The following is an 11870-nucleotide window of genomic DNA, read 5'->3' on the forward strand; positions in this document are numbered from 1 at the left end:
ACAGTCGAACTTCCATATAACATTTTCTGAGATATATTCAAGTAGGAAAGCAGCTGAGACCAAGTGAAACAAATTACAATGTTAAAATATTGAATTGCTCTTGGCCAGAGTAGCTAACAAGAGTTATAAATTTGAATTCTATTCCTTTACGCTTACTGCTTGGAGATGTGGAATGAGCTAGCAACAATAAGAAATCTTTATAAATTTAATAGTGTGTTTGCTTCTTTGTGATTTAGCATTATTTCGCACCATCCATTCATTGCAAAAAAATGAGGTAAGGATATATAGAAAGAACAGTTTATTATCTGATAATGCAAGGCCATTGAAACGTGCCTTTGCAGAGGGGCTTAAGCTTGCATGGATATTTTTTATTCTGACCTATTCTAAATCTTCTCATCTTATATGTTTATGTGCCATTTCCTAGATTTTTATTAAAATAAAAACTATCTACTTCACATTCCAGAAAGAAACATAAATGCAATTTATTTCATATTACATGTCATTTGGACTTTTGAGATCCCTGATTGTTTGGAACTGCTAATCCTCTATATTTGAAGTTTGTATCATTAACAAATACATGTTCCAATTACCCAAACATACCCTGACATATGTAATCAGTAGGTAATTGTGGAATTAAATATAGTTGACACACTGAAATTACATGGAAATAACACACCAAATTGGGCAACTTCCCTTGGATGCTTGCGTTTCCTTATCATCTGGTCGACAACAAAGTATTATGATTACATTATTTTTTTCCTTATAACTTCCACTTTTCTTTAACATATTAAAATATAGAGTTAAATAAATCACTTGAAAGTTCAGTTGCAAATCTGTGGCACTGCCACACCTGCATTTACAAATTGCTGATGGATGGTTACAGTAAAATAAATTCTTCCTTTTACAATTCAGTCCTTAAAATATAACTCCTCTACAATGTTGATGAGTCTCATAATCTTTGGAATTAAAATAGCAAGAGAAATGTTTTTCCAATAGCACTATTAAATGAAATCAAACATTGATTCCTTTCTTGCATTCAGCAGGATCCACTTTCCAGCTCAGATGTATAGACTGCAGTCCTCACTTGTATGAACATCTCTTCATAGAGCATTTTAAAAGGTATAATTTTTTTCTTCAAATTTTCATTCTGTGTGCATTATTGCCTTGAGAAAAGCCACTTGGTTCATATTTTTTTTTTTTCATTTTTGGGGTCATTCCACTGTAAAGTCCAATCCTCTTAAACCTTTGGTTGATTCCTGGTTTTATTAATGGCCACCCTAGACTTTGGGTAGCTATGAAGAATTCTTTATCAATCATTCCGATCTCTAAAATTTTTATACATCAGTGAATCGAGTACTGTATCACGATTTTTTTCATTTTACTGTGTTATAATACGATGCCCTGTAAGACAGTTTCACCAATGCAACATCCATCAAACCAGAGAACGCGGTGTGAGAGTGATGCTCAGCTGGGGCCATCTACTGGTTGTGATGCTCATCTTTCATTGCCAGATTTGGAAAATGACTTTATATTTGTAGTGCTATTTTAATTATAATAATAGCATCATATATTAATAATCACCTATATACATTATTTTTATGTACTTTTTACGTGTTTAATTTGTTTAATATTAAATATTCCATGAACTTTTTATCGCCCAATTATCAGAAGAAAAAAAAAAAATTATCTTGCTTTCAGGAACAAAATGAAAATGGAGGGGAGGAGGCCTAAAAAAAGCTCTTACTTCTCAATAACACCAAAAAGAAAGCAAGGAATAAAGTAATATTAATGATAAGATGTAAATAATTTAGTAAAGGAATCTGCATATCTTTAGCTTTTATTTCTATGATGAAAAGGATAAATAATTCTTATTGTCTTACTTGATGAATTGTGAGATTTCACCTTGAATTTGTATGTGTTGTTGCAAAATAGCTAAGATGCACCATGTCCAGTTTTCTTGGGATTTAAAAAGTCAACTTTACGATATTCGTCAAAGGTTTTCATTAAAAATAAATTAATGCCAAAAAAGTAGCAGATAAAAAGAAATACAAAGTCTTTAAAACCAGAAGTTCTAATCAATGAACTATCTCAAACTAAAATAATCCAGACAATTTAGTTCAAAGTGTGAAAGTGTATTTTTCTAATGATGCTATTATATATTTATTCACTTACTGTATGATAATATTGATCATTATTTGTGCTGTGATTGAGTCTTATTTCTATTATTGCAAGACTTTGCACAACTTTTAACTGTGTTTTCAGGAGCAAGAGAGTATTTTACAGATTTTGCAATTTTAAGAGAGATCCTTTGCACCTATTAGATTAGTATACATATACATTTAGGTATTTATACAAAAAACCCCAAATATATATACATACTAACTTATTATGCTAATGTCATGGTTTAGTTGATGAAGAGGCGTTAGGTCAGAGGTTGGACTTCATGATCTCAAAGGTCTTTTCCAACCTAGTTCATTCTGTGATTCTGTGCCTATACCTACATATATCAGCATGTTAGCAATATATGTGTATGCATCTACATATGTATATGCATGCATGCACACCTATTTATCACACCATCATCTAAATTGTACTGTTTACAGTCTCAGTTAAACAAAACCCTCTGTTGGCTCTTAGTCATACTGAGATTAAATATCTGCCACTATTCACATTTGCCCTCAGCAGATCCATCAGCAGGACAGACTTCTAACAGGAGCTGTAAGTGGCAAGTAATTTTATCAAGAAATGCAAAATGCAATTTAAAATGTATAAAAGGCAGATAAATAATAAGACTTCCAAGCATAAACAGGAAAGCGTAAACATATTGCAAGTTTGGAGACCAGACTATGGGAGCTAGAACTAGGAAGAAAGACATCGCCACCATCATAAATGGAACTGGTAAAAACACCTGTAAGAGAAAGAAAAACAGTGGCTTAGGAAATAAATGAACCAACTGTGATTTTATGCCTCAATCTAATGAATAACAATTCTAATGAGTAACAATGTGTTCTTTGCCACAGTAGAGTACCATTTCTCATGTTGCTATAAATTCACCCTGGACAAGAGTCATCTGACTCAAATTGCCTATAAGAGAGGCATCTTTTTAAAAATATTTGTTTAGGCTTCTATTGTCAAGGAGGGACAAGCAGTAGTGGCAATCCATTTGTTCACATATGACATTCTGGGTTCCTATAAGACACTCAGGACTGGGTGCCTAGAAGCCTTCACAGTAAGCACAGACTTCTAACTCAGCTTTCTGACTGCTGGAGTAAAAGGAAATTCAACCTATCCTTAATATCTGTGATTGTGTTAGGGAAGATGAGAGCAGATCAAAGTTTAATTAACTATGAATGGCAATGGCTTCTACACTGTTCTTGTTACTGCCTCACACTGGTGTGGTTCCACATTGTTTGCACATCTCCCCCAATATGCAAAGAATCATCTGTTTTCAAGTTCTCTGGGGCAGAGACCATCTCTTTGTTTCTCTTCTTTTTATAGTGAAGAAAAAAATTTCAAATGAGGCTCTAAGCACTGAGATTATTATTTGTATTTTTGTGACTATCCACTTTGGATTTGCACTTCTTCTATAACTTTTCATGCTACCAAGGATATACAAGTATTTTTAAACTTAGATCCATTTACTTTGTATGGTCGGTGTAGATGAGGTTCCCGGTATCGAAGTACAATCAGGCTTGCGCAAGTCAATCCAATCATAAGCCACGCAGAAAATCCAAAGTAATTTGTTAACATAATAAGGTCAGAGGGGATGATGAAAATGGATGCAATGGTGGTTGAAAAAATCATGGCTGGTGCTGGAGTACAGGAATGGACATTAAGCATGGATATTAAAAGAGGTAAATGTCCTGACTGACTTCCAGCATAGCTTAATCGACCGAGTGTGAACATGCTGCTGTTGAGGGCACCAAATATTGAGACAGCAACAGAGAGAGGAATGATCCAGGCAACAGAGGGGATCACTCGATCAGCCCAAGTGACTGCCACAGCAACTGCAAGAAAGCAAAGGATTAGTGTAGTACAAATACCATGTTCTGAATAACTGACAGACTCAACAAGAACTAAACTTAAAATACAAAAAGTACCTCAGTATTTCCCAGCAATGCCTCCTTTTCGTTGCAGTAGTCAAACACTAATCCAATCCTAAGGCTATTTCATTCAGGAGCTAAATATTTCCTGAGAGGATGACAGCAAGAAGGAGTGCTGCCTGCCAGAGCAAGCCAGGGAAACCTGCTGGGGCCAATACCACAGTCATGGACTGCCCAGCAGGAGTGAGCTGCATCTCACCTCCTGCATTACATACACACACACCTGGGCAAAGAAAGAAAATTAACTCCTTGGTCCCTGGCATGACCACAGTGGTGACATAATCTGGTGTTACAGGAAACTGTCAACAGGAGTACATCTACTTTCAAAGATGATTCAACAAATGTGCTATTAATGAGATTTTGCATTGGGTGGAACTGGGAAATGGGAAAGATTGTTTCTAAGCAAGAGATGTTAAATATTCCTTGGAAATTAGCTATAGCTGATACTGAGGAAATATGCAGCTATATATAGCTGTAGTGAGGACAATATTTAGTGCGTCTATAACCAAATGCCATGAGGAACATAGTTCTTGCAGTGTCCTGTGCAGCATAGGAGGTTATTACAAATGGGGAAAACAGTGCCTCCCACTTGAAAACAAAAATAGAAAAGAAAAAAAAGAAGAAAGGAAAGGAAAGGAAAGGAAAGGAAAGGAAAGGAAAGGAAAGGAAAGGAAAGGAAAGGAAAGGAAAGGAAAGGAAAGGAAAGGAAAGGAAAGGAAAGGAAAGGAAAGGAAAGGAAAGGAAAGGAAAGGAAAGGAAAGGAAAGGAAAGGAAAGGAAAGGAAAGGAAAGGAAAGGAAAGGAAAGGAAAGGAAAGGAAAGGAAAGGAAAGGAAAGGGAAGGGAAGGGAAGGGAAGGGAAGGGAAGGGAAGGGAAGGGAAGGGAAGGGAAGGGAAGGGAAGGGAAGGGAAGGGAAGGGAAGGGAAGGGAAGGGAAGGGAAGGGAAGGGAAGGGAAGGGAAGGGAAGGGAAGGGAAGGGAAGGGAAGGGAAGGGAAGGGAAGGGAAGGGAAGGGAAGGGAAGGGAAGGGAAGGGAAGGGAAGGGAAGGGAAGGGAAGGGAAGAAAAGAAAAGAAAAGAAAAGAAAAGAAAAGAAAAGAAAAGAAAAGAAAAGAAAAGAAAAGAAAAGAAAAGAAAAGAAAAGAAAAGAAAAGAAAAGAAAAGAAAAGAAAAGAAAAGAAAAGAGGTAGGGAAGGAACAAGAACAAGCAATGTTTGAAAAAGTGATATAATTTTAAGGTTATCTTCTCAGCTGGCATGGAGCTGGTCATGCCAGCTGACAGCTGCTATTCATGGATAGTCTGGTATTTGTTGCCTCCTTCACTGTAGCACGCAAATGATTCATCTCTCCCAGCAGACAGCCTGATACTGGCTGAGCGATAATATGAGGTTACTGGGTAACAGGTACACTGATCTCATTTATATTAGTGAGCTTTTTTCACAGGAAAAAAATTATTGATCCATCCAAAAGAGGTATGGTTTGTGTCAGGCCTGTAGGCAAGGTCTGACAGCTCAGTCTCATTACAGTGGGATTTAAAACATGACGCTTGGACAATCAAGAAGAAATTCAGTTCCCTGTGGAGCTTTTCATGGCCAGTTTATTGGTACAGGATCTGAAACAGGCTTTACATACACTAGAATTTTGTATAGGCTCTTCTAAGAAATTACAATATTTATCATGAATAATACACTGGGTACATTTTTGCGTCAAGACATTGTCCATAGTCTTTTCTATACTCCTGAACATGTTAGACTTGTCCACCTCCTAGAGGTGTACAGGTCTTTAGTCTGATACTTCATGATATAGGGAAAGAAGGAGATAGGATTAGAACTACAGGAAAACAAAGATCATCTCTACACATGGGACCTGACTTTCACCTTATTTTCCAGGTTTTAATACACTTCTGATTTCTTTTTAGACAGTGTAGGGAAAAGTCAACAATTTTAACAACCTGTCTGCATTTATCCAACTTGTGTCATACAGTAAAATTAAAGAAAAATTCTCTGTTAAAAAATGAACCCAAAATTCTGGACTGGGAAGTTAGGTGAGCAGAAGTAAGCCAGGGCATGGACATCAGATGGATACATCAGTGGACCATTCCTTCTTACTTAAAAAAATATTTAATACATACCTGAGGACACAATTTCCTTAGGTGTGAGGACAGTCAGATATGAGATGTTCACTAGTAAATAAAAAACAATTACTGCAGGAACAGCAGTCATCACAGTTAAGGGGATATTTCTGCTGGGGCTTTTCATCTCCTCTGGAAAACACAATTTAAAATAACAAATGAAGCAAGCAGTGTAGCTTCTGCAAATGTTTTTCAGTGGTGAAGCTATGCAGAGTTTGACAAACTGATAGCAAAGTCCTGCCCCAATCCCTAATCATGGCTGCTAAATTCTCTGCTTGTGAACTCCTACAGTAGTTCTCAAATAGTTTAATATCAAAGATTCTTAAACAATATATTTTTATTTAGGTATTTTTAAACTATTTTGGAATGAGGGCTGGATGAAGAGCTGATTGATTCAAAAAATGACAAAATGAGTGATAATTTCCCTTTGATTTGATTAATCACATATTTGACTTACATTAGAAAAGTGATTTGGTAGGAAACTTTCAAGTAACCTTACTTGAAAATCACTAGTTTAAACATTAAACTCTTAAGTCACATTATTTATTCTGACATCTCCTCATGAATCCTCATCTGAAACTTATTGAGTATATTTGCCTATTCCTTATTCAAAACACTTCTCTTTGCTCTTATATCAAGAAATACAAAAGTAACAGAAAAGACTGAAGGTATAGATATGAGAGCAATAATGCAGTGGCTTTAAAAGGGGACCATTCCCAGATGAATTCTGATGATCATTAACTTTTCCAGGGAAGAGATGGTGGAGGAAAACTGCTTAGTGCTAATAGAAGAGCTGACAACTTAGAACAACTGTTACCAAACAAGAAAAAAAAACAGATTTTGCAGGTGAATAATTCAGGCACCAGCGCACATTCCTGGGCATGTCATAGTCCCAGCAAAAGATGGAGCTGGTTTCCAGGAGCTTAATCTCAATCACCCCCATCTCAACCAAAAAGGTTTTTTCATCTCTTTCACTCCTTCCTCTTGTTCCCTCTCCACTTCCCACTTCTCTTAGCATTTACAGACAATTTCGTTGAGTATTACCAGCAAGTAACTGATAAGAGAAGCAAAAATATACAGCTTATTTATTAAATCTTTTTAGGAGAGAGAAATCTGTTTCCTCCTTCAGATTTTATTTCTATCTTCTGCTCAGGACATCAGCCTTGACCCATGATCCCTGTGCTAGCTGTAGTCCACAGAGACAAGATTGAAGAATTCTGCAATAGTGGAATTCAGATACTAGCAGAGAATTTGGGATTTATTTCAGATGTAAGAAATACACTTAGTAATTTTGAGCTCAGAAGAGGATAATCACCAAAATTACCAAATTAAATTTATCTTTCCATTTGTTTTGTTGCTTACTGCAGTCCTGCCAGCCAGCTGGCACCTGATCCATCAGTTGAAGCTAAGAGAAATGAAGTTATTGTTGAAGAATAGGAATCTCAGTTTGGTTCAGAACTGTTGCATAGGTTACATCTGTCTAAACAGCTGTGCTGCCCAGTCTTTGGCATTTATTAGTACTGCTGAATACGGAATAAACAAGTATTTTACCATATTTTACCAAGTCTTGTATTTTCTCAGGCTTACAAAGCCAAGTGCTTGCCTTTAAGGAATCCCTAAGGTTTCAAAACCATACTTTCCTGATTTATATAACTTTTTTTTTTCTAAATTGCAGTCTGTTTTTAAAGCTGGAGTACCTGGATTATAAAGACAACAGTCAGGTTTTTAAACATTAGCCAAATTTTCACACTATCCTCACCACTGAACTTTGTGGTATGCATTTAACACATTCAGTTTATTTAATATTTTACATGATAGAGGTCAATGGATACACATGGTTAAATATATAACAGCAATATCCACTTGCTTACAATGTAATTCCATGAATCTGATCATACTAAAACCTCTATTAATTTAACTTGTGATGAGAATTACTAATATTATGAACATCACCTCTATAGCTTTCATGACAAAAATGCTCATTTATTACTGCCACGCATCAGCAGATACAGAATAGGAAAGTAAATATATTTTCAAAAAACTTTAAAATGTTAAAATTGAGAACAAGTTCTACAAAAAATTTATACCACCTTCCATAGATCTCTCTTTACCTTCTATTAGACTTCAGAAGTCTATTTTCCCAGGAAAATATATCACATAAAATGACTACATTGTAACAAAACTCAAAATTAATTTGTCCATGTTCAAACCAGCTACATAACCTCAGAGAAGGCACAGATATTTAAACAGAAATTATCTACTCATACATAGTTTGGCATGGATAACTAAAGACTTTCCTAAAAATACATTGACACGAACACTAAGAAAGAAAAAATGCAAGTTGTTAAGGAATAAAAAATTCTGCTTATGCATGAGATTTTAAATTAAATAGTATTATTTCTCTTGTACTTCCCCGGAAATGTCAGCTTGATTCTGCACAAAAAGCAGGAATTTTCCCTAGAGAGGAACAACGACTCTTCTACCAGCCCCAACTCATGCAAAATATGAAGGAACCTGTGGTCTTGAAGTAGAGACAAGTTCTCCCAAAACAAGCTGAGGAACTCAAGAATGAGAACTTCAGAACAAAATCTAAAGAGGAGTGAAATACCTGCCATGTAATTGAGGGACCACCAGCCGCCATACGCGTACAGCCCTTGGAAGAAGGCTTCAGCAACCTGTGAGGCATTGGGGATCTCTGAGCCGAACATGCCCTCAAACCTGGCTAGGGTCTCCTTTTGCCTGGCAGTGAGGAGAACTATGCCACCAACAGCAATCACAGACAAGGCCATCATCTTCAGCAGAGTGAAAACTGCCTGCACCCATGCAGCCATTTTGACGCTGAGGCCATTCAAGATCCCCAGGGACCAGAGAACGGCCAAGGCCAAGCACTTCTTCAGCACGTCTGGCGCAGGACAAATGCCATAGAAAGGCTGCGTGGCATATTCAGCAAACAGCAAGGCTCGAGCAGCGTTTGATGCTGGCTTGGTAAACGTTGATGTCCAGATAAACACGAAGGCAGGTAGGGACCCAAGGCCTCTTTTGATATGGCTGTATTCTCCTCCGGAGAAGGGCAGAGCGGTTCCCAGCTCGGCATAGCAGAGGGCACCCATCAGAGAAACCAGTCCAGACGCAGTCCAGATCGTTAGTGCAATGCCAACATTGAGTAAGGAATGTTTTAACACCCCTGTGGGAGACACGAAGATCCCTGCTCCAACAATTGATCCTATAATAAAACTTACCCCATCAAAATATCCTATATTTCTTTTGAGTTGCATCTTAGCTTTTTCTTTTCTTTGCACATTTTTGGGGTCTTTGCTTTCTCCTTTTCCCATTTTTTCCTGATTTTTTTTCACAGCAGATTTCACTTTGTTGTTAGCAGTCTGTCATAGCCCTACTTGCTAGTGAAATGTTATGGGAAGCTTGGCTTAATCATTCAGAAAAGAGAGCATACTTTGGGTTTTGATGTCTCCGGTGTGAAGATAATTAACCAAATACTTCAAGAAGCACTGGCAAATCATGTACATGTCGGTTTAATATGTACTTCAGAAATTATTAAGGTCTGCAGGTATTTTTAAAGAAAACAGCATAAAAAATAATGCACCGTGAGTGCTCATTTCTCAGACAATTTTCATCAACAGATTTCACTCTGTTTTGTGTACATCTTCAGAGACAACCACAGAGGTAAATGTGACTTCTACATCAACCCTAGGGAAAGAGGAAGGATATGGCAGCATGAGGAAAGAAATCAACCTTCTGTATATTATTGACAGTCACATGGATGTTAGATGAACAGCCTGGCACTATTTTTCCACCATCCATATTGAAAACGGACAGTGATAACCAATGATCACCAGTATGTCTTCCCAAAATCTCATCAGTCACTGGTTATACTGGAGCTTGTTTATACTTCATTCATTAAACAACACCCTAAAAAGAAAATTACCAGTTTTATTCCCAGTTTTTTTCTGAGCACTCATTGTTTGACTAGTACTCGAGCACGTCCTAAGATTGTATTAATCTTCGGACACTGCTGTTAGGGAAAGAAGCTGTATCATAATTTTAATTTCTGCACAGGGACTGTGGAACAAAAAGAGGAAGGATGGACGTTCCCACCAGAATGGCACATGTCTTTTAAGGTGTGGGTGCTGATTTTTTTATGTAGTTATCAGTCTGTGGTATATTTTGTGTTAGGAGCTTCTCTTCAATCAGATGTGGAGATATCATAAACCAATGACTTTTGCAACAAAAAAAAAAATGCAATTTATGTTTTTAAAAGATGTAGACAAAAATGGGCAGAAAGAAGAAAACTAACAGAAAAGAAGCTCAGCTTGAACCCTAAGGGTTGTGTTAAGTGCCCAAACTTGCGACTGCAAAGTTCTTACTTTTTGTCAGTCAAGTTGCAGAACAGTTTTGTCCTGCAGGTCAAAGCTCAGCAGTCCAGTGAACAAAACTCATGCTTTCACAGGGACCAACTTAAAAGACGCAGTGGTTCATACCAGTCATTAACAGCAGGATTTTCACTCAAATGCAAAATAAATTAATCTGAAAATTTAGTTCATATAATATGCCGTCATGTAAGAAAACTTTGGCTGAAATAGGCATGTGCACAGACTGTTCTTTTAATTGTTTCAATGACTTAAACTGGTTTTCCTTCACCACACAGAAGCTTTCTAGCATGGTCAGTAACAGAATCTACAGCTCCAGGGCAGTTTATAACCATAAGAAAATTCTTCCATTTTCTCCAAATCCCTGCAGTACTGACTAAATCCTTCACCTTACAGACAACAAAAATTGTAGTTCTGTAAGAAGCACACCTCTACTTACTAAAACTTGCATAGATTTTAAATGGCATTAATTTCATAAACTGTAGTATCTATTAAGTATTCTTTTAACATGCATTATTAATAAATCATAATAATTAAAATATTAATTCTTTAGTATTCATGATCGGGAAACCCAGCATGGCATATGTTTTAAATGCTTAAAATATGTAAATTTTTGTTTTCATTGTCTTTTCTGAGTCTCCTCCTCTGTGAATGCACATGTATTTTTTGATATCCAGCAAACTTCCAGCTCTGAGTATTCTGCCGTGTACAGCTGGATTTGGATCACTATCTTAGAACAAATCAGTGTTATACTAAATGGCATCTTAAAGTACAGATGCAACTGACTTTTTTTGTCCTGATCATCCTAGCATACGATTTCTAGTAAAACAAAGGCATTTACAGAATCTCCCAGACAGCATCTTAATAAGGATTTTTTTACTTCTGACAAAACTGCCTGATCTCAGACACCGAAATCAGGTTACCCCTTGGTGGCTGGGCATGAGAACAGGCTCCCCAGGGAACCGGTCACAGCTCCAGCCAGGCCTGACAGAGCTGCACAGTGCTCTCAGGCACACGGTGTGACTCTTGGGGAGGGCCGGAGATGATCCTCGTGTGCTCCTTCCATCTCAGGATATTCTGTGATTCTGTGAAACTCTTAACACCGGGTGAGCTCTAAAACCCACCAGAGCGCTGCTCACGTCCCCCTCCCCCTCACCCCCCCCCCAAGTATTCAAAGCCGCGCAGATTATAAACCCGGCCCCTTCCTGGCCGATGGCAGGAAGCGGCAGGAAAGCGGTAGGGAGCGGTGGGGAG

General features: G+C 37.4%; 1 protein-coding gene across 1 annotated transcript; it reads right to left on the minus strand.

Moving 5' to 3' along the window:
• Window positions 1-2662: 2662 nt before the first annotated feature.
• SLC7A13 (solute carrier family 7 member 13) lies at window positions 2663-9563 on the minus strand. The gene is made up of 4 exons (XM_062502742.1): window positions 8840-9563; window positions 6232-6363; window positions 3643-4007; window positions 2663-2908 (listed from the first exon to the last, which is right to left on the minus strand). The coding sequence occupies exons 1-4, from the start codon at window positions 9561-9563 to the stop codon at window positions 2663-2665; spliced, it is 1467 nt and encodes a 488-aa protein (XP_062358726.1).
• Window positions 9564-11870: the final 2307 nt, after the last annotated feature.

This window comes from Cinclus cinclus, chromosome 1 (genome assembly GCF_963662255.1).
Source record: "Cinclus cinclus chromosome 1, bCinCin1.1, whole genome shotgun sequence".
Taxonomy (NCBI): Eukaryota; Metazoa; Chordata; class Aves; order Passeriformes; family Cinclidae; genus Cinclus; species Cinclus cinclus.